Source organism: Amborella trichopoda, chromosome 6 (genome assembly GCF_054954075.1).
Source record: "Amborella trichopoda isolate Santa Cruz 75 chromosome 6, AtrichopodaSantaCruz75HAP2 v2.0, whole genome shotgun sequence".
NCBI classification, from domain to species: Eukaryota; Viridiplantae; Streptophyta; class Magnoliopsida; order Amborellales; family Amborellaceae; genus Amborella; species Amborella trichopoda.
The window spans coordinates 20,709,490-20,732,391 of record NC_142341.1 but is presented as its reverse complement, the minus strand read 5'-3'; the positions used below and the strand labels follow the sequence as shown (position 1 = coordinate 20,732,391).

Sequence of the window (22,902 nt, the reverse complement as noted above, 5' to 3'; positions counted from 1 at the left end):
CCTAAAAATTATTGGGGTTAAATATCTTTTAATATCGTGACCATTCGAAGATTTCCCAAAAAAAAAAAAATTGCTCCCCAAAAATCTTCAAATCAAATTTTTTTTCAAGTTATTTATCTATTTAAAGTGCACTAAATTAATTTTTGGAGTACAAGAATGACCCCCCAAACCCTTACGCCCCCTTTTAAGGGAGTAAAATGAACTTTTTTGCCCCCACCCAAAAAAACATTTCCACCATAGCTGCATACCACCTAGGCAAGCACCTAGTTCTGCCTAATCGGCCGCCCGACCACCTTGGCGGCACCTAGTTCTAGCACCTAATTAGTCCCGCCTTAAAAACGCCTGGGCTTTTTATGAATAAAGAACAAGGTCACAAGTACTACTAACCCTTGAATGTGCAAATAGACTGCTTGGGGTTTCATAAAATTGAGGAAAAATATTTATGGAGTTTTGAACAGTCATTAGCATATCTCCAACCATCCGATTTCCCATCTGAAGGTCAAAGGTGATTCTGACCGCATACCAATGGTAAACCGTCATATTATATGTTTATCCTATTTTAAACGCTTTTCATGCATTATAAGTTCTTTCTAGCATGTACAGAAACATCCACTGAATGACAGACAAGAAGTAGAACATGAATCAGAATTACCTATTTATGAACATCTCACTCCCATGACAGAAACATAAGATCTAGCATGTCCAATAAAATTCACGATACAAGATGTTTCTGCCACATGAATCCGAACTTCCCATTTATGAAGGTCTCTCAAATCCTATGATAGATTCTCATGTCTCCGAGCAATTATGAATCTACAGCACACCAATTTTGGTAATAAAAAAATTTACATAAAGTTCCAACCTCACTTGTAGAAAGCTGCATTAATCTACACCATCTTATTTTATTTGGATGATGTAGATCTGACACAATCTTAAAAAATGTGCCAAGGTCTTTAAAGACATTTCAAATATACATCTAATTAAAATAAATAGTGTAGCACACTGCAACATTATTTTTAGAAAATTGCCAACCATACCCTTTTGATAATGGCATATTGTACCCAGATTGCTTAAAAGTTGAAAATTTGCTGTCAGGAAATAGTACAACTATGACTCCATCGATCAAGCGCCACTTTTGGATATGGCACGGTGCACCCATCTAGCTAAAAAGTTTTAATATTGCTGAGGAAAGAGACTTCAAAATGCTCCATTTGTTTTCAGTAATTTACCTTTGAACTTTATCTAGTAAACCACTAGAGGATCTTAAGGGGTTAAAAAGGTAGAAAGGTGAAATCCGAGAGAAACATGTTTTACTATTAAAACAGAAAACTGGAGCAAGTTCTTGACAAAACAATGTTGTAACACTTTCTAGTAATGGCAGGAAGTGAAAATTAATGTATCCTCTTTCCTTGACCTCACGCAAAATTCCAAGGAAATGCAGTTTCCAAACCTGACAACGTCAAACTGGATATTTAACAGCTCAATTGTCATGGATTGCATCCATCAAATAAATTCGGCTAAAACTCTGCCCTGCAAACCTGTAAAGATCAAATTCGAACCAAATTAAGATTTTCCCTGTTACAAATCATTTTATCATAAACTGCATGCTGCAATGAACAAAAAGCTTTCTATGCCCTACAACATGAAACTTATATACTTCCCTTTATCCAACCGTCCATTCTGAATGGAGGGCTAAGATTGCCCCAATCACAATGTCACATCTCTACATTATTTTATTTTTAAATTTTTTTGACAAACTATATTAACACCAAATTTTGTACGTCCAATCCTATAAAAAAAAATATTTCCAATAATACAAAATGACCAAAATACCCCTGAAAGTTTCAAGGGGTATTTTGGTCATTATATTTTATCCACAATTATTTTTAACATTTTTTATAAGTGCACCCCAAGGAGAAGATGGCACGTACCAAATTTCATATTCAATACAATTTGTATAAAAAAACTAAAAATAAAATACTTTGAGACGTGGGATCTAAAGATCAAACAATAAGTGACTCTCTTGATCAAAATTGGATGGCTGGATGGTAAGGGAAGCATAGATCTTCTGTGCTGTTTGGGAAGTATAGAAACTTTTCCCATTTGAAATTACACATTGCAAGCCATTGAAACTAAAACAACCACAGCAAACACGGCACAAGGCAGATTCAAATATAATGCAAGCAGCAGAGCACAAGCCCTCCACATGGTAGAATGCAGTTTTTAGGTACTCACCTTGGGCTAGGTACTCAGCTGTGGCCCAAGGTGAGTTACTTGGGGGTGAGTCTGGGTGGACTTGCCCAAGTTAAAGCCCTCGAAAAATTCACAAAAAAAAAAAGAAAAAGTAAAATAAAACAGTAAATATAATAGGGAAAGGTTTCTATACTTCCCCTACAACATAGATGATATATACTTTCTCCCATCAAGCCGTCAAATTTAGATCAAGTCAAACACTGACCGTTTGATTTGATCCGACACCTCAGAGTATTTTATTTTTAGTTTTTTCTACAAATTGTATGAATATCAAATTTAGTATGTGTCATCTTCTCAGTGGAGCACACCTAAAATTTGGTCATTTTATTTTATCGGGAATATTTCTTTTATATTTTTTACAATTGCGAGTTTAATAGAGGAGTGAATGCCCAAAATTTGGAGTTACTATTTCGTAGAAAAGAAGTTAAAATAAAATAGTGTAGAGATGTGACATTGCGATTGGGATCATCTCAGCCGTCCATTCAGAATGGACGGTTGGATAGGAGAAAGTACATAAGTTTTATGCAATGGGGGAAGCATAAAAAGCTTGCCCAATAAAATAAAACCAAAAGCAACCTTAAAAGTCCAAATAAGCTCAAAAAAGTATAGAATAATGAATTTAAGAAAATTGATTTATAGCTGAGGACATCTTTAAAAATTTCCAAAAAAATATAAAAATAGGGAGTATGGCAAAAAACACTCACCAATCTTAGCCAACAACATCCAAATCATTACAAAAAATTTATACAACATTCCTATACGTTTACAATTTTTTGGGATTTTATCTGATTAATACTTTAAATTACCAATTTGAATCACTTCTAAGCCATACCAGTAGCTGACGTTTCTTCTTTTTTCTTTTAAATAAAAGAAGTTTCACTCTTGGCTGACATTAGGTGTCACATTGTTGTGGCATAATAACTCAATTGTAGGCCTCTTTTCATCATCTTTTATTTTGCCCCTTTACTCAGAGCATTCCAATTTTTCTGTCTTGTTGAGATCTCCAGTGCTCAGAGTCTTTCTTCGTGACTGGCCTAAAACATGCCCTTACAAATGGGCATGTTTTCTCATCTCCATACATGAACCGACACACATACACATGCCCTTTGATGGGCAAAGATAAAGTATATACCCATCGATAAAGTATATACCTATCGATAGATAGATAGATAGGTAGATAGAAATACGAACATTAGATATATTTCCTCATTTGCCACTAGAGAGAAGCATTCTTGATATGCTGTGATTTGAGTGACACACACCTAATATGGTTCCAAAGCCACAATGAGGCATTGTTGATATCAAGTCTCACAATGTTCACGCAACATGCTTGTAGAGCTTCAAGCATTCACTCAAAACCACATTATAGAACCATCCACCAGTTCTTAGGCATCCACATTAAAACACCTCAGGCCGTCCTAAATAGACAGCCAATTGTCTGCTGAGCCATCACAAGCCAGCGGCAACAGCTAGATATTTTATGGTGGTGCCAATCCCACAACAGATTGTTATGGAAACTCATCACAGTTTATCATTAGTCTTTAGTTATATTTATTTCTTTAACAGCTAGAATTTGGATATGAATAAGATGCTTTGCACAAGCTCTCATAGAGTAGTGGTTGCACTCTTAGAGTGGTGGTTGCGTATGTAGAATTGCTATGAGAGAGGCACGTCTAGTTTATAGACAATATCTCATTGTTCATGTTAGTTTGTTGATGCAAGTCTTTACGTTCCCTAACCCTGCAACTTCAGCACTTTTTTTTTTTCTTTTCCCTTTTCTGCACCGCAACTTTATCATGTTGCAGCAGAAACAGGTAGCCCTATTTAAGCTACAGGTTACCTAAATATGGTGCGAGCAACACTCTCATTGCTGGCAAAAAAAGGGACGGCTAAAGAGAATCTGCAGCTTTCATTCTACCCAATACAAGTATGACAGCTGGATGCGCTCATTTTAGTAGGTGATGATGTGAAGCAGACAACAGCCGCGAACAAGACCAGCTAGGAAAAAATGATGAGATCAAAAATTAAGATCCTTCCAGTTCCATTGAAGCAGGCAATAAGAAAAACTCATGGTATTGTATGCAAGGAAACCAAGACGCATTGTATTTGGGGTTCATGCTCTAGGATGTTTGCAACTTGATTACAAAGCCCACATACCAGTTCAAGCCACAAATCAGTTAACGGAATTTGAGATTTTTCTCAATTCTTAAGTAAGGTTTATATTTTCAAAGTCAAACTGTTCATATTTCAAGAATCATTTTCCTCTCTTTAGTCTTTTTTTATTCTTATTAGGAAAAGAAATCACTCGTTAATTTAAAATATGGATAAAATATCATTTCTATTTCCAAACTACCATGTAAAAACAGCTCAATAAACAAAGGTGCAGTTAAACAAGCAGAAGGGCACATCAAAACCATGAAACCAACATGAATGTGCAATTTCATTATTAGAGTGGTCGATCTGATAAGCCCTTCTACCATACTCACCAAGCAAGCAGACCAAATTGTGATGACAGACAGAAACAATCTAGAAATTCAAGGAATAATTTCATACAGTATATTACATACCCATTTATCTGGTTGCAGTAGTTAGAAATTTGATTAGTTATAAGGAAGCTGTCCAAGCGTGATGGCTCTGGAACTGGCTTGAATATAGGATTTGATGGATCTTCTTCAGGTAATGGATCTTCTCCAGCATCTTTCCGTGCCTTGTTCTCAGCCCTGCATTACATATGAATAAAAATTAAAAATATCCATATCCACCATCAAAACAAAATTTAATTTAAAATTAAGTATATACTGTATATCATAGCCCTAAGGACAATAGCTCTAAGTGCCATTGCCATAAAATGATGAATGATGATGGAAAGCATGGGACCCACCTTTGGGCTCATTATTCTGGTGGGTCTCAGTTTCTCCAGATCACTGTTCCTCACATCAACACTCTTAAGGGCTATGCTTTTACCATAGCCTATAGTTTACTTCACCTAAAATGTAAAATTACAGTAGACGAAAATATGAAAATTACCTAACCATCTCAGTTCAGATTAAGAGATGCTATAAAGTCTGAGAGTTTCTGATATGGTGAGGATTTTTCCTCAGTACAAGAAGCAATCCAAAATATGAAATAAATAGACAATTCCAGGTCAGTTTCAACCATTTATCTTTCCCATCAACTTCCAATGCTTACAATTTTGTAAGTTATTCTTTTTTTTGGGACAATTCAGTGGTAATAGTCGAACTTGAGATGTAGGGTTGCTAAGCTAATTACTCAAGCTGAAGCCCGATTCCTGATTTTATAAATTACTACAACAGTCAAAAAGAAAAATTTAGAAGTTACTAAGATTTAATTTCAAGACATTTTGCCAAAATAGAACTGTGGATGATGCAGTGACAGATAATGTAAAGATGTGAAAACATAGTATGTTCTGACAACAACAACCGATGTAGGTGAAAACTCTATACAACAAGGTTCAAGAGAAGCATGTCTAAGAACGATCTTGAAACCTTCGTAAGGTTACTTATGGAATAAGACATGTTAGAGATGAGCAACTCTCGTGATTGGCAAAGCACCTCCCCACTTAATCGCCAGTCTTGTACAAACATAATTCATCTAGTATTTAGTCATAATTGCACATATGTTTTACTGATAAGTTGATGCTTCTAATAGAAACAACCCTTTAATTAGTGGAATTTAGATTATTTCCATAGCGAGAACTATGACATCATGTATATGTATCACAGCTTAGACAATCCAGTTGGACCACAGCATTGGTGCCACAGAGTTATCACCATGTCTAAGTACCACAATTGACATGAATCGCACATTTTATACAAGCTCAAACTGATGAAACTGAAATACATTCAGCAATAACAACCTCATGCAACTTGTATAAATGACAGAGATGGGAACAAAGATCCCGTTGATTATCCCGAATTTGTAACGCTTGCATTAGTTCACATTAGTTCCTTTAAGTTTTCCTAGTAAATAGAAGTAATTATATAGCAAATTCCTAGGCCCACCTCCTTTTTTGTAGCCATGCCTGCTGTTGGGCTTGCTGACGTGAAAGATTGCGGTAATAGAATTGGAACTGCAGAAAACACAGTTCAGTGTTAAGCATACTCATAGAATGAAGGAAGAGCAGCTAACATCTAGAACTGGGGACAAAATAATGTAAACCATCCACCTTCTGCTGTTCCATAGAAAGATCATCCATGCATTCTACCAAAAACTCCAAGTTCCGCTCCATAAATGGATTTGTTGATAAAACCAAACGATCATAATCACACTGCCACAATATACATCAAATGAAAATGAAAATTGCAGCTTACAAATAAAAAAAGCAACCCTGCCAGGAAAGGTATCAAGCTCAAACCTGGCTAACAGGTGCATCTGCTTCTAGCTCAGTCATAAAAGCACTAACAAGGGCAGAGTTGGAAACTTTAACCTGTATACGTGCAAAAAATATAATTTGCATGCATCTTTAACTGACCACAATAATTGATCCATCATTTTTAAATCACAACATGCATACATCTCTTTAAGCAGAAATCACAAGTCATCATCATCATAGCCTTTTCCCAATTAATTGGGGTCAGTTAAAGCAGAAATAACAAGGGTGACATAAAAACATACAGGTATTTCCTCAAAGATGTCTACCCATGACAGATTTTTCTCCCTCAACCTAAGGAACAAGAAAAGCATGTTAGATTGAATAATCTTCATGGTAGAGAGAAAATGTTCGAAAGAAATTAGCATTTTCTGATTTACTTATGCAACAGAAAGAATCATACTTTTCTCCTGAGAAATTGTTATAGCGATAAAGATCCATGAAAGAATCAGAAAGCTTCAATGCTTTGAGAGCCAGAACCCCCTGACTAGACCGCTGAGGATCATATATAATGCAGACACACCTTTTAATATTCTCCTGTAGAAGTAAAACATCGAATCTATGAAAGACGTAAAAGTCAGAGAAATATATTAAGTTGACAGATGTATTGAGGTACTAGAAGGTCCTTTTTCATTTAGATAGGTTAATAATAAATTGAAAGGTAAAATGGAGCACATTACCAACTGCGGACTCACACACGGACAACAAAACCACGTGAAAAACTATAAGTCCGGCAAGAGAAATAGCTTATTTGTGCTACCAAGAAAAGTAGACTACCTTGCCCATCCAATATGCCACTCTGGTAACATATCATAAGAGTAATTGCTTACTCCACAGAGTAGGCAGTCAAGATTCGTCACTATGGGAAAAAAACAATTGAGATTATTATTTTTAGGTAATTACATCCATAAAAAATACAAATTACATTACCCATAAAAAACATATACTACATTGCCATCCAGTATATTCAGTAGAATCTGTACCATGATCCCAAACATATCCTCAGTTTTTCCAGCATTCCTTCACAGTATCGGTTTCAAGTTTTATGTAAACTATCTACTACCTGCACAAATCTGGAATTTCACAAATTGTTTGACACCTTGACTGCTGCAATCCACGGAAATTTCTATATCCAAACGCTCCACATTTTTCTCATAATTTGCAACTTGCAACTCCCTACAGTCGATCCTTCGTTCCATTTCAAAACGTTTAGAACCTTCTTACACTTGCTATAAGAAATAGAGTCACCTATTCAATCATGCAGGTATCAAACCTCCAACAGATTCCTCCAAGAATTAAAAAGCCGTGAACTTAAAAGAACCAGCACATCCCACAGGTTGCCTAAAAAGATGATATTTGATCACAAGTAAAATACTCCAAGTGGTCTACGTGCATCCAGTTGTCTTACATAGCCTTCCCAATTTAGGATATTACTATTTCCAAAGTAATATATAGTTTCACACTTCTGCAAGCTGTAGAAATGTGCAATAGTTCAACAAGTTATGATGGTTCTTGGCTTTAACTTCATCACCATACACTCACTATCAATCAATGACAGAGCACAAGAGAACATTGATACGATTCTCAGAAGTAATATGCTAATACTGAAACTTCTTATTGGACTGGATATGGTGTTTAAGAATATTTATTGAAAACCGCCCATCTACTAAAGCTGCATAAGAAATGACCGTGGGAATAGATATCAGTATTATTTTCCATCATGAATAGCCAGGAAATGGTAAGAAGACACACAGTTAAGTTGTGAATCAATATATTATGTTTGACAGGTACCCTATATTCTATATAATATTATTTGGTTAGATGTTTGGCTATTTGGTAAGTTATTTGGTCCTTCTATCTATTTTTTTATTCTCTACTATTGACATCTCAAAAACTATCTGCAGAATATAGTTAACACCCAGACTCTCTCTCTCTCTCTCTCTCTCTCTCTCTCTCTCTCTCTCTCTCTCACACACACACACACACACACACAAACACACACACACACACACACAAAATCCTTGGGCACCATCAAGAAGCATACTCCCCCTCTCCTTAGCTCTCAAAAATCCTTGGGCACCATCAAGAAGGCTTACTCCCCCTCACTAAATAGAAAGCGCAAGCTTCAACCAGCTTAACCTAAGAAGCCATGAACCAAGCTTCATTGCAGGGAAAAATAAATGTCGATGAAAAATAAGTCAGAATGTGGATGATTTCTAGCCATCTCTTGCTAACCTACAGGCTTCTTTTCCCCTGGATTCTCATGTGATTCAGTTTGAACCCAGAGCCATAATGAGAAGGCGAGAAGCTTTTGTAAGAGGAGAAAAGAAACGACAAATTAGGCGGAACTATCAGAAAAGTAGAGGAGAGAATTGTTGCTTGGAATCAGTTCTTAAAAATTGATGATTGAAGCTTTTATGAAGTGGCGAAGCTTAATCAATACATTAGGAAGAGGAGAAATGCCCTTTGAAGAAATTCATCATAAACTAATGGAAGGGGAAAAATTCTCTGGCACTTGCTTACAACCGTCCATTAGAGGTGACTAACAAACATGATTATCTCCAATTTAGGTGAGTTTCAAGCAGAAAGGGACTGGATTAGCAGGTGGAAACAGTGAGAATACAACCGTAGGGTTTCACCGATTAGCCAGGTCCTCTAGTCAGATGGTTTACCCTTGCATGAGGTTTCTTCATGGCCTGTTTCGATAACAATAAAATTGGGAAGAGGAGAAATGCCCTTTGAAGGACAGAAGTGAGGAAATTCATCATAAACTAATGAAAGGGGGTAAAATTCTCTTGCACTTGCTTACAAACGTCCATTAGAGGTGACTAACAAACATGATTGTCTCCAATTTAGGTGAGTTTCAAGCAGAAAAGGGACTGGATTAGCAGGCGAAAACAGTGGGAGTACAACTGTAGGGTTTATCACCGATTACAACAGTGAGTACAACTCTAGTCAGATGGTTTTTTCCCCTTGCATGAGAGTTCTTCAGGGCCTGTTTCGATAACAATAAATTGTATCAGTAGTAGACTTCTTTATATAATATTAATATATTATGTGTGATATTTAAAATAAAAAAAAAGATATATAGCTGTTAGGCAGCACAATATTCTGTATCAATTATAATGTTGATAATTTTACATATACTTATTAATAACAAATGAGGCCACTAAATATTTAATACAATTTTTGAAATATTTGAAGATAATAATGTGATCTTGACTACAAAAGAGGAAAGAGTGATAATATTATAATTTTTGATAATGTTATTATGATATTCATACTAATTAATATAATATGATGATTATCTTCCTCATAATTTAAAACTTGATATTATTATAAATATGGTTCAATTCAATGTTCACAAAGGCGTATGCAGTTGCCTCCGCGTTTTGGGGGACTAACGGACTAGGCAAGTGCCCAGGAACAGGGACGCGTGGACTATTAATTAAGATGAAAGTTATATTATAATTATTATTTATTAATTAATATTCATAAGATTTGGTTTTGAATATCAAATATTCACAAAATATCAATTTCATCCAAAGTTTAAGACTATTCGCAAAAGCACAATTTCATCTTCCAAATGAGGAAAAATTCAATAAATCACCAAAAAAAAAAATCAATCTTTCAACCACAAACATGTAAATATATCGTAAAAGAAAAAAAAAAGTAAAAGAAAAACCAAATGATTCACAACATAATATGTTATAGCAAAATAAAATCAAAATCCTTGTTCAAATATGATAATACTTTAAAAATATCAAAGTCAAATCGATGTCGGTGCAAACCTCATCTATTGGATCACCAAAAGTCCTCAAAATCAACCACTAGAAGCTCCAAAAGCACCCACGAACTATTGCCTTTGTTTTAGAAAGAAATCGAAAAAATCCAAAATTTATCGACCTTTCGATAAAAATCACAAAAGAGAGGTTTTGGAGGAATTTTTCTCTCAAAGAGGCACAGTTTTGGTTTTGGGGGTTTAGAATATCCCCCAAAACCCTTTTTCCCTCCTTTTTAGAGGAAAAAAATGACAAATTTTGACACCCCCCCCCCCCCCCCAAGGGTTTTTTCCACCGTTTGACAAACTGTCACGAGACGACGCCTAGGCGGCCACCTAGACTGTAGCGCCTAGGCAGGCACCTGGATGCAGGACGCCTAATAGTCCCACCTAACTAGCGCCTAGGCGTTTTTAAAATTTTTCCGCCTAGGCGGCTGGGCGGGCAAATTGTCAAACATTGATATGGTTATAATGATATATGATGATATTATCATATTGATCATAATTCACAAGAACTGGGTACTTTGGTAGCAGTGAATTATTAGTGATTAAGAGTGCATCTAAGCAGGCCCTTAAATGAATACATTTTTTGATCAATAAAGTTCATACACCATATGGGAAATGCATTACTGATTTCTGGACTCATGAAGATGGCCTTACTCCTCACGGCACTTCGTCCTAGATTGACCAGTCGAAATCTTGTTTTCAAGTTCTGCACTACAGCCATACATGATCCATCATCGATCCTAATTATAGACGTTTATCCCATAAAAACTAGGCTATTCCATAATTATCAGAAAAAGAAAATAAGAGAAACGATGTCTTCCATATTCGCCATCAGCAACACACATCCATCCAATCAATAATGCATAGACCTCAACTGATCTCCAGCAACTGTAGCCATACTAGCCAAAGGCTCTTCTAAAACCAGTCTACCTTGTTTCTGTCCCTTCAATAGATTCTAGAACTTTTCAAGCTCTTCCACCACCCATTATTTTAAATTGTCCTCCTATAATTCATCTACGAACTGGATGTTTGATCTCAGTGCAATTTGACAAGTTCTTTATTATTATTCTAACTCCTGCACTCCATATCATACAATGCATATATATGCACAAATATTTATTAACAAAAGCTTGCATGTGCAACCTATACACAAACATGCACACACATGTCCGTACCTACATACACGTACACATAAGGACTAGTGTAAGCACACACACACTCTCGCAGTTCATGAAACCAAGGTCATATGAAGAGGATAAAAAGGAAGGACTATTTATTTATATTGACCACAGAAAATACTAGAGTACAGATTCAAAAAGAAAAAAAGATCAGAAGAAGTAATCTAAAAACCAGGTAACTGAACACTGCTCAAATGATAGCATTAAAAGTCTCAGAAAATAAAAGACCGAGGAAATTTTCATTTTCAGTACAAACAATCTAGTACCACCAAAATGCTAAAGAATAATGCAATCAGGAATTATTTCTTTGCCAAAAGGTTACACAACAGATAATTTTACCTGGTAATTCATAAATGTTTCTATTAACTCCACTGTCTGAAATGATCCCATATATGTTGACTGGTACCTGATGAATAAACACAAATGTTGTGATATGACTTAGATACTCTGGAATGCAAAGGTGAACTTCAACATGTTTTGAAAAATACTATCAGAAACTTAACAGCACCATAACTCCCCAGCTTAAAACCTGGTAAGAGTTTCTTAAAATAGCAACCAGCAGGACCCTTATAAGGAGACATACTGACCCAAGAACATCTCAATACATAAATGCAGTGATTAACTGGACAAAGATTAGCATGTGCATCATATTGGTGCAACTCAAATATAAATGGTCACAGAGATACTCATCAGTGGTAGATAACATGAAAGAATCCAACAATATGTGAGATTATATGCAAAACAAGAAATGAACACAATGTCCAAAAAGCAATCAGGAAATAATTGCCCCAATTCAGAAAAATAGAGATCATATACCATTCCAAGCATTTCCAACTCTAAATCGCATGACTTTCCATTTGGTTAATGGGACAGTAAATGTGAAGTTCATGCTAACACAACCTTTTTTTAAAGATGTGTAATCCACACAGATATCTGTTTGGTGTGATCCACAGCTTAAATCAAATATATCTTGAAGATCTACATCCCTTATCCTAAGGGTTTTTAAGAATCTGGACCGTTGGACTTCAAATTATGGTTGAAACCCTATTGGAAAAACTAGTGATGAAATTTATTTACTATTGATGAATTATATTTTCCCAAGTCTTCTAGGTTTCTTCCTTATCATTATTGAGACATTTTTTAATTAGGTCTTAAATTTAATTTCCTTAAGTCATTAGGTTTATAGAAAGTAACCAATTCTAGTTGGTTCAGAAAACCTTTGAGTTCAATAGTTTCCTAGTCTTTAGGAGTTTGTTTTCTATGCTTTCAAAGGTTCAAGTATAGGGCAATAGAACTTAGAACTCTCTATAAATACTCTCTTTCATTTGTTGGTCTTAGGCAATCTGTAGTGATTTCTTCACCTCATAGCGAGATTCCTCTAACTCTTTTCATAGAGAGAGTAGTTGTACAACTGTACCCTAGGTTTGAGAGTCTCCCCTAAAGGTTAGAACACTCCTTTTGGAGGATATATTCCCCAAAACCTTAGCTTTTGAATTGTAGGTTCTTCCTGTCTCAGATTCCCGACCACCAAATTTGTCACCCATTCCAACCCTTCTATAAAACCTAGCTATACCTCTCCAAAACCTAGGCAAACTAGCTCAATAGTCACCATAACCATATAGCTACCCTCCTTATCTAAACCCTAAAATGTAATTTACAGAAAGGTATTCCCATCCTAAAACCCTTAAACAAACACTAAAAATTGACCTAACCATATCTAACCCCTCCCTATCATTGCACCTACAGCCCTACCCTATTAGACCTTAAATTCCTCAATCCTATTGAGTATCCCCAAAAACCTATTGTCCCATATGTTTTTAAGCCCACCTCATGTGTCACACTGGTGCAGGAGCAAAGGCTCCTTCATCCTATATCACATGCACAGTCTACTGCAGAATCAGAAGCAACATCCAACACGCATTGGGTGATGCACTATCGTAGTGCATTCCAAAAGTGTGCCACATTTAAATAACACTGATCAGCAGTACATATAGATGCTGATTATATGTAGACATATTTTATGCAATTTGAGTCTGTACATAAAAAGGCGACTTTGTAGGCCAAGCTTGGAGTACATTGACAGAACAAGACCAAGAAGGACACCTGGTCCAAGCTCCAATCAAACAATGGCTCAATTTGTTATAACATGAAAAATCACTGATATGTGGTTTCAAGTCGGCTCACTAGTTTTCAACCAGCAGTGCAAACCACAGCCATGAACATGGAAAATCACTGATATGTGTTCATAAGCTAGAAAATTGTTTGAAAGCAATAAGTCAGCCAAAAAATCAAAGACGTCATTTTCAAAATTCATAAAATTTTGAAACCCCCCTAAGATCGAGATCCTCCTTACCAAGATCCACCCACATTTTTAGTGGGGTTACTGTCCCCCTTCCAAAGGGATCAAGATCCCTTTAAGCCAGAGATCGAGATCCATTGTGTGGGGAGCTAGAGCTCTGGTCACATCAATGATATTCCATGGAGAGATCGCCAACCGACAACCAAGCTACCCGCATCTAAGGGACTCTTTACAAACACAAACCTGAAATGAAAGTTCCAAGGAGAAGAAATGCAAGCTTATGACATTATGATAAAAAGTTTTAGCAGTGGAGGCAAGAGCACCAAAAAGATAGACACGTCTGATAACTGGTGAGCAGTCTATGTAGACGATTAGTGATTTCTTTTGTTGGTCTATTTTATCAAATGAAGAGGAAAACAAGAACTCTCACTTTGTCTAATATAAAAACAGGCCAAAAAGAGCAACATGCGGAACTAACCTAGCCCAACATAAATGATGTCTGACCATCCAGCAAAGTGCTTCTGATTAGACTTAAATAGGCGTCCAACTTATTTTGGAAAGCACAACAAGTCTAGGTCGTTATGAGCTTCCCAGATCTCATAGTTCAATTTTCTAATGCTACTTTTTGCATAAAATTATTTTGTACATTGCAGATTTCTCACTATTTAACCATGCAGTTAGCCAGAATGACAGAAGCAGGGAATGTTCATGACATAATTAAAAAAGAATTGGCAATGGTGAGAGGAAACCAGTGTTAAAAAAGTCGGATTTCGTCGCCTTAGGAGGCCAGGGGTCTTGGCCGCCTAGGTGGCACCGCGCCTCATTTCCTAGGTGGCCCAAACAGAGAGGGAGTTTGAGGATATTAAAGATGATATCAACAGGGTCAGAATTTCGATTTGGATAGGATGGAGAGCATCAACAAGAAATGAGTTTGACATAAAGAGAGAGAGAGAGAGAGATTGATTCGGTGATTTCTGATACATAATTGACCCCAAACAACCTTTATTGTTCACTAAAAGCAAGTCTGACTTTCAACTTGGATGAGATAGGGAGTGTCAACAAGAAAATAGAGAGAGAGAGAGAGAGAGGCTCGGTTGCAAAAGACCCATCTGCAATTGATTGTCTCATGAATTTCCCTCCATTTCTTGTTTGCTCAAAGGGCACCCCCTTTGTCTGTGTGTGTGTGTGTGTGTGTGTGTGTGTGTGAGAGAGAGAGAGAGTGCTCTCATAATCCCCCACACTCCTCAAAAACAGAAAAGGGGAATGGGGATGAGATATAGGTAACATACATGGGTAGTCAATCCATCATGATCTCTAAGAGATTGAGAGAGATGAGAAGGGGAGGGGGCAGATTTGGGCAGACATTATCATTACTGAGAAAGCATGCAGAAATTGAGTGAGAGAGAGAGCTTGGTCCTCCAATCATACTTGTACGACTCCAGAGAATGGAATTTTTTATTCTCCTTCACAATTATGACGAGCTCGAATGCTTTCCTTTTATTTTTCTTTTAATAATAAGTGGCACATTCTGCAAATGATTTTCTTTTAAGTTTGCGAGACAAAAAAAGTGAGATGAAAAGGACAGTCCTTACTCAAGAGCCTTAAGATTTGCTCTATTAGGCTTCAAGAATTGGTCAATGGAGGCCTCACCTTGTGCTCAAACATAAGGATAACTCGCTAGGTGTGACAGATACTACTGGTTAGAATCTATAAGTGTTGAATTATCGTGTTTTTATTCGTGGTTGACATTTTCCAAATTGTTTTTTAAATAATTCATGTTTTCCATAATTGATCAATTTGATACACTAGTTATGATTTACAATAAATGCTCCAACAAGTCTTGCATGCACTAGTTGCAAAATTTCCATGTCATATGCCAACATAACATTGGTTGGGCTAAAATATTTTTACAGCTGTCATTAACTCTTCTCAAATATGCAGCTTAGAAAACCCAACAGGCATAAGACATGAGTTCTTACACAACAAGTAATGATTGATAGCACGGTGATTCAGATGCCAGACAATTAGCCAAGAAATTCTGAGAACCCCAGGCCAAAAATTCAACTGAGCTAACTCAGACGAACTTAGGCAAACGCACTATATTTGGTAGATTCACTACCCGGGGACAAGTCAATGCATGACAATGTTTCATCAGTAGATCAGCATTCCTTTTTTGGTTATAATTACACTCAGATACTTCTCTTCAAGGTCGAGCTGATCATACTTTACCACTGAGGTTTCTCCATAATCTTCCCATAAACTAATGGAATATAAACGCCAGGTTGACAATCATTCTTACCAATATGCACATTTATAGTGACCATCCAAAAAAAGGGGCTTAATAATTCTAATATAATACATAAATTTAACCACATCAAGACAAGAATAGCTGATTACAGGGGAACAAAGTTTTGCCGTCTCGGAACCTAACCAATAACTCCTTTTGGATTTTGTAAGAGCTACATGTTTAGAAAGTCCACAATAGTTCAATACAATTAAATCTATTTGGATATTAGATGAATTAGAGAAAGAAAACACATGAATATGAAGAAAAACAGTTTATGAAAGTGCTAAATACAAAAGTGTGCAAAGCTGAAGAAAAACTTAACACTAACCATCCAACGGTGTTATTATCAACATTAACTTCTCTCAAGCACCTCATCATTTCAAGCTGATAATTTGCTCCATCAGCTTCAATTTCCTCATCTTCTTCTCGACTCTAGCAATTCGATGTAGATAACAAAGCAAATGAGATAAGTCAATATTCATTTAGTAAAAAATAAGAAGAAGAGCATAATTACAGAATAGACTAATGAAAAGAACTGTGCATACCGGAAATGGAAAGCAATTGGTAACCTCAAGACAACTACCAACATCCAAACCAAGAAGCTGCCCTGTAACTAGAGATGGCATAAATTCTTTGCAATGTTTAATAATCTTCAAAATAACCTGTAGTTCAGCAAAGTGAAACGGCATCAATTAAGCAGTTTAATGGTGTCATTCCACTTTAGTTATGCGTAGTCTTCACTATTGCAGAACATGATCATCCCTAATTAAATCTGATGTAACCTGTCTTTTGTTTTTTGATTTGATGGACTTAAATTAATGCCATTCACATAGTTCTAGCTAAGTCTGGCTGCTGTGAAAGATGCACCAGAAAATACTGCAATGATTCAAAACATACATGAACACGCAAAAAGTGCAATTGCAGTAAATAGGAGAGAATCAAGCACCATATGATCCGAGTGGTATACTACAAAACCTACATAAATCTGAACAGAACTAACAAAAGCTGAAATTTTCACAAAAAGATACAGGTGAGAAGATAATCAGGAGAAACAACTATAGAATTATATAACACCATAAGTTCAGCTCCTTTATATTTGATACATCATACAGGCCAGCAACAAAAAGGTTCTTCAATAAAATTGTAACCTTTATGCCTAATGGCACATATAATGAAGGAATTGACCCCATTCATCAAGCCGGAATTTAATACAGTACTGTCAACGCATGAAATGTGATCCAGAAGTCTGTGATTTAATATTTAGTGCATCAAGTAGGCGAAAACACTTTCTAATAGTAGGTATGAAAGATAAAGCAGCTGATTCAATAGCATCAGGTGCAACAAAGGCTCGGTGTCATCATGTCAAAAAAATGTACTGGTGGTATGTCAATGAACTGGTCTCCTACAGAAACAAGACTGCATAGGTTCAGGGAATCCCTTAAATAGCAAGCAATTTACCAGGATCTATATGCCAACTTTTCCATACCCCGTGCAAGCAGCTGCAAACCTTAGTCATTGCGCACGTAATTTACTTCTACTGGACAAAATGTGCCTTTTCTAATAGAAATAAAGCATATTTTCAATCCTAATAGTACTCGTTACAGTTTAGTTAGAGTCCACTAAGCGAATCAATTCAACTGGTATGCATAATCCAGTAATCAACAAGAACCACTGGGAAGATGGCATAAATAGTGATGCAACAACACTATCTGGCTGACCCAAAATAGGATCCTTCCAAGCCCGTAAATCCACATAAATAAAATACTTGACAAGTTAAAGTGCCAGAACTTTATTCAATAATAATCAAGCAGGTTCCAAAATATAACCCACTTGCATAAAAAATGTAATTCAGATTCACTTTTGGGTTCTAGAATTTTGAAATTACAATTTGGTATCTTTTGCTTTTAAATATTTTAGAGGTATTTGTGTTATTTGTTGTTGTCGAGATTTTCTGAGGTATTTTTTTCATGGCCGATGCCGGAAAAGATGAAGGGCTGCAATTTAATAGTCATTAGGTTTCCTCAGAGTCAAATTCCGTTGAGGTTTTCTCTTTTTTTTCCTTACAAGTATTTGTATTGTGCATTGTAATACAAGAGAGAAGTTGAATTAGGTTTAGGTAATGTGAAAGATCTCTTGGACTCCCTTACAGGCCTAGAAAAGGCTAAATCTCTCAACCTTTGAGATGGACTTCCCTGCTGACCTAAAAAGCTTGTATCTTATCGTAATATTTACTTATTTTTTTTGTTTTTATTTGATTTCTCTTTCCTCCATGTATCATTTGGTATCAAAGCCTCAATCCATAGAGCCTGAAATATTAAAAAGAACAACATTCAAGAAGGAGGAGGCGACCTTTTTTTCTCTTTCTTTTTTTTTTTTTTTGTGTGTGTGTGAGTGGGGGGGGGGATTCTCTCCCCTTTTATGGTTTCGATTTGTATAAAAATTAATATTAATTCCAGGAAATTTGCAGTTGTACAAAAAAGTAATATTAATATCATGGCAATGTGCATGTGTTATTGTGTAAATGTGCCACATGCATGCTTTTTAAGAATTGTACCCTCTCTCTTTTCTAAAAATTAAAGAAAGGTATTTTACTGAATAAAAGAGAAAGGATACTTTACTTTTTTTAAAATGTGCCATGTACTTTACTTTTTTAATGCACAAAAATAAAAGAAAGGATACTTTTTTACTTTTTCTCTCTAAAATAAATGAATAGAAATACAAACAATAAAAAATCTCTCTCCATAGACCTAATTCTCTCGCAATAAATAAAAGAAAAAAACTATAAGGAGGTGGCACCAAGCAGGCACCCTCCTTGAGGCTGCATAGGTGGCTGCCTTGGGCGCCTAGCCAGCCACCTTAAACAAATCCGATTGGACCCCTCCCGCCTAGGCCACGCCTAGGTGGTTTGAGAAACAGGCCGCCTAGGCGGTTTGGTGGCCGAATTTTTGTACATTAAAAAAGATCATATGTAGACTACACAGATCCAATCTTGGAGTGCATGAATCAAATTTTTGAAAATTTACAAAAAAATGCGAGAAATATCAGACAGATTCAAGCAACGAAGGGAAGAAGAATGTCATGAAGATGGATTTAACTTCTAATCCAAGCATGATTGCAAACATACAAACCATACCAGTAAACGATCTGGTTGTAAATCATAGAGAAGAAGTGATTGAGCACGAAAAAGAAACCAAAATTACGTTAGAAATCCCAAAGTTGCAATAAAAATTAGTTCTACAATAATTGTTTTATTAGTAGGTTGATTGAGGTAGAGAAAATGCTTAGACAATTGGTGGGTCTCCATCAACAACTATTGCTAAGACCTTAGAAGGATGCAATGAACTCAACAAGCTCGAGGTCAAACTTCTACCAATCACAAGAGAATGTAGTTTGTGATTTTTTTGGGTTGCTAGAAGTTTGAAATTAGGTTCAATTTGATCTTTTCTGGTTTAGGAATTTTGGTGGCATTTGTATCCTCTGTTCTTGTAGAGGTTTTACAGGTATTTTTGTCATGGCTAATAGTAGGTAAGATGGAGTCCTGGGATTTGAAAGTTATTAGGTTTCTTGAGTCAAAATAGCTATTTGAGTTTGCTTTCTCGTAATAAATGTGTTGTATTTCGTAGATACAGGAAAGAGAAGTTGAATTGAATTTAGGTATTGTGAAAGTAGGCCTCAAGGGAGGGCCTAAACTCTCAACCTCTAAGGCGGACTCCCCTGCATAGAGAGAGTAGCATATTAATATTTAATTATGTTATAGACTTTATCTTTTTTCTCTTTCCCCCGTACCTCGAAAGATAACATAGAAATAAATCACGAACCATCTCAATTTGCGGCAAAATACTATAGAGCTTGTATTTCACAAGCTTTATAATTCCTATGATATATCAATAGTGAATGAAACAAATATGACAAATTCGAGCAATAATAGTTCATACAATGAGTGAATCCAACATTGGTCAAGAATTTGCTCAAGTTCAATAACAGTTGCTGACATGTTAATAAGTTCCCCACCACCTCAAATTCTCTTCAAGGACAAGAAACAGAATAAGGACTCATTTTCCTTAGGAGCTTGGCCAGGGATGGGAACCAGTTTTCCTTTATAGCGTCCAAAAGGTTCTACTTCTACTTCCTCGAAAATTCATTTTGTTTTCCTCACTTGTACAGCTTATTCATTTTAAAATAATTATATAACAGAAAATCAGGTTCTAGCTCCCATGGATGTTTCCCAATATTCCAAGGTTTTACAAGACCCTCCATCAGTTCTATCGCATCCTTTTTTCACGAATCAAGTATGTGTTAAGAGAGATAAAGAGCGGACGATTTCTGCTAAATAAAAACTTTGTAGCGGACGATTTCTGCTCAATAAAAACGTTGTCTTTGGGCAAGACAGAGCCGCTGCACTAGTTGGAATCGAAGAACTATAACTTAAAATCATTGTGTGCTAAGAAATACACGGAAAGGTGCCAAATCAGTAAGAAGCCAGAAGATCCTTCCTTACAATTTTTGTAATTTTTCACCCCGTATCCGTGAAAGAAAACCAGAACCTCATGAAGCAAAGTCTAAACCAACGAAGCGATCTCAACCCATTACACACAAATCAATTCTCTAACACCGAACAGAAAGAAAATTTAAAAAGTGGGTACCAGTCCATCAATTTGCACAACCCTGAGTGGGGAAGCAACCTCCTGAGTAGCCGCAATATCACGGAACGACCTCACCATATCTGTATAAAAAGACCATAAATACAGCCATTAACATCTCAAACATATCTAGCATTTCAATGGTGACACACTCTAATTCAAAACCCTAGAAGAGGTTCAAGAGGTGAGAGAAAAGGATGTAGATAGCAAAAATAACCAAAGAATGATAGAAGAAGAAGAGGTCTTACTGTTTGCCATCTTTAAAGAGAGACACAGAGCGGCTCGCTGCAATCTCAACAAGCAAAAATTGCAGCAGGGAGAGGAGCTTCAAGAAGAGAAAGGCTCTAAGCCCTTACTGTTTTAGGGTTTGCAGTAGGGGAGAGGAGCTTCGGAGCCTCAGAGAAGAAAAAGGTTCTAAGCCCTTAACGTTTTAGGGTACAAAGACGAAAAGAGCATGTAATTGGCGGACCAGCGTTTGTTTTATGGGCGTGGTGTCTGCAACCTTAAACAAACCAATTAAGGCGCACCTCAAAATTTTATTATAACATGTAATTTTGTTGAAAAAATTTATTAGTATTATCTTAAAATCTTATTTCATACCTCATTAGAAAATTTTAAATTTTAAAAATAGATAAAATTAAGTAGGTCTACAAATATATGAAAATCTTGAAAGTGGATGGTCTAGATAATGTGTTGCATGATACACTATTTTTGGGACTCAAAAACTTTTTTTTCATATTCATACATCTCGATGTCGATTAGAGTATTTTTTCAATATTAAAACAATATTTCCGATAGATTTTTGAGATTTATATGTGATTCTACATTTAAGGTTGCAACCTTATATAAACTTTTCCCTTGTTTTATTTGACTGAAGGCGCAGGAAACACAAGCAAAAGGAAGTGTTATCAAGAGGGAAGTATATTGGAAAAATAGATCATGCACACAGTTTTTATAGAGCCGAGGCTTTAAACAAATAAAGTTAGAGCCCACCTCAAAAATTTCACTAGAGGACGTTGTTTTGATGCCCAAATATTCACAAATTGGTCATCTCCACATCAAGATGCATCAATATGAGAAAAAAATGGATTTTAAGTTTTGAAAATAATGCATTTCTTAACGCGTTTTTGGACCATCAATTTTCAAGATTTTCAAGTTTTCATGGATCTGCACTATTTTTTTATCTTTAAATTTTATAATTAAAGATGAAAATATATTTTAAGGCTATCACAAATATTGCCAATATCGAAACACATTTCTCAACACTATTTGAAGGTGTGATGTACTTTGATTGTTTAGAGCCTCGGCTCTATGCAAACCACCCTCATAGATCATACGGTCGATTAAGGTCAAGTGTGATTTGCTTTTTTAAATTACTAGCATGGTCTTTGTGTAAATTAAAATGTAAAAATCCAAATATATGATCATTGCACAAAATTGTAAATTAAAATTTATTGGGTAGTAATCTAACGCAAACGGTTGTTTCATACTATAATGCAACCACACTTCTAGAAAATCATGTTTGAGGTATTTGTATGACCTAAAATTTTGTACACACACTCTTCATCTCGATAGTCAATCCCAAAAAAAAAAAACAATTCCATTTGAACCCCAGATATAGGCAAAATGAGTCCTTTCCAACAACGAATCTAGACCATTCATTTGGTAAATTTCAAGATCTTAGCCTTGACAAACTCAAAATTATTTTGTCTTTTTTTAACATTATTCATTTAAAGATACTAAACCCATCTAAAAAAATTAGAAAATAAAAAAATCCTTTTAAGGCCTAGATTTAAGCATCTTATCAAAATGGAAGACCTATATTAATTGGGCTAAAAAAATACTTTTTAGGTAGCATTTTCAATTTTTTTTTTTTTGTGATTGTTCATTAGAATGAAAAGAGTATATATTTTAAATTTTTGATCAAACAAATGACCCTAACATAATTTTTGAAGGTTGTTACATTATATTACTATACAACCATTACATTAAATTACTACCTAAATTGGGCATAATGTTTAGGGTGCGGTTTGCATAGAGCCGAGGCCCTAAACAATCAAAGTAAAGC

At 35.8% G+C, this 22,902-nt stretch overlaps 1 protein-coding gene across 1 annotated transcript; it reads right to left on the bottom strand.

The window, feature by feature from the left end:
* Positions 1-1,293: 1,293 nt before the first annotated feature.
* Positions 1,294-21,288, bottom strand: TIF3H1 (translation initiation factor 3 subunit H1). Its single transcript, XM_011623761.3, has 12 exons — positions 21,083-21,288; positions 20,838-20,917; positions 16,740-16,856; positions 16,523-16,626; positions 11,948-12,014; positions 7,047-7,180; positions 6,889-6,937; positions 6,629-6,700; positions 6,440-6,541; positions 6,276-6,343; positions 4,821-4,973; positions 1,294-1,538 (listed from the first exon to the last, which is right to left on the bottom strand). Exons 1-12 carry the CDS (start codon positions 21,090-21,092, stop codon positions 1,481-1,483), a joined length of 1,014 nt encoding a protein of 337 aa, XP_011622063.1. The 5' UTR covers positions 21,093-21,288; the 3' UTR covers positions 1,294-1,480.
* Between the last annotated feature and the right edge of the window lie 1,614 nt (positions 21,289-22,902).

Excerpts from the sequence above, each read along its gene's own strand:
- TIF3H1 (XM_011623761.3), bottom strand. Across the intron at positions 16,627-16,739 it reads CCAATTGCTTTCCATTTCCG|AGTCGAGAAGAAGATGAGGA; the intron begins GTATGCACAGTT and ends TCGAATTGCTAG. Across the intron at positions 12,015-16,522 it reads GATAATAACACCGTTGGATG|GTACCAGTCAACATATATGG; the intron begins GTTAGTGTTAAG and ends TTTATTCATCAG.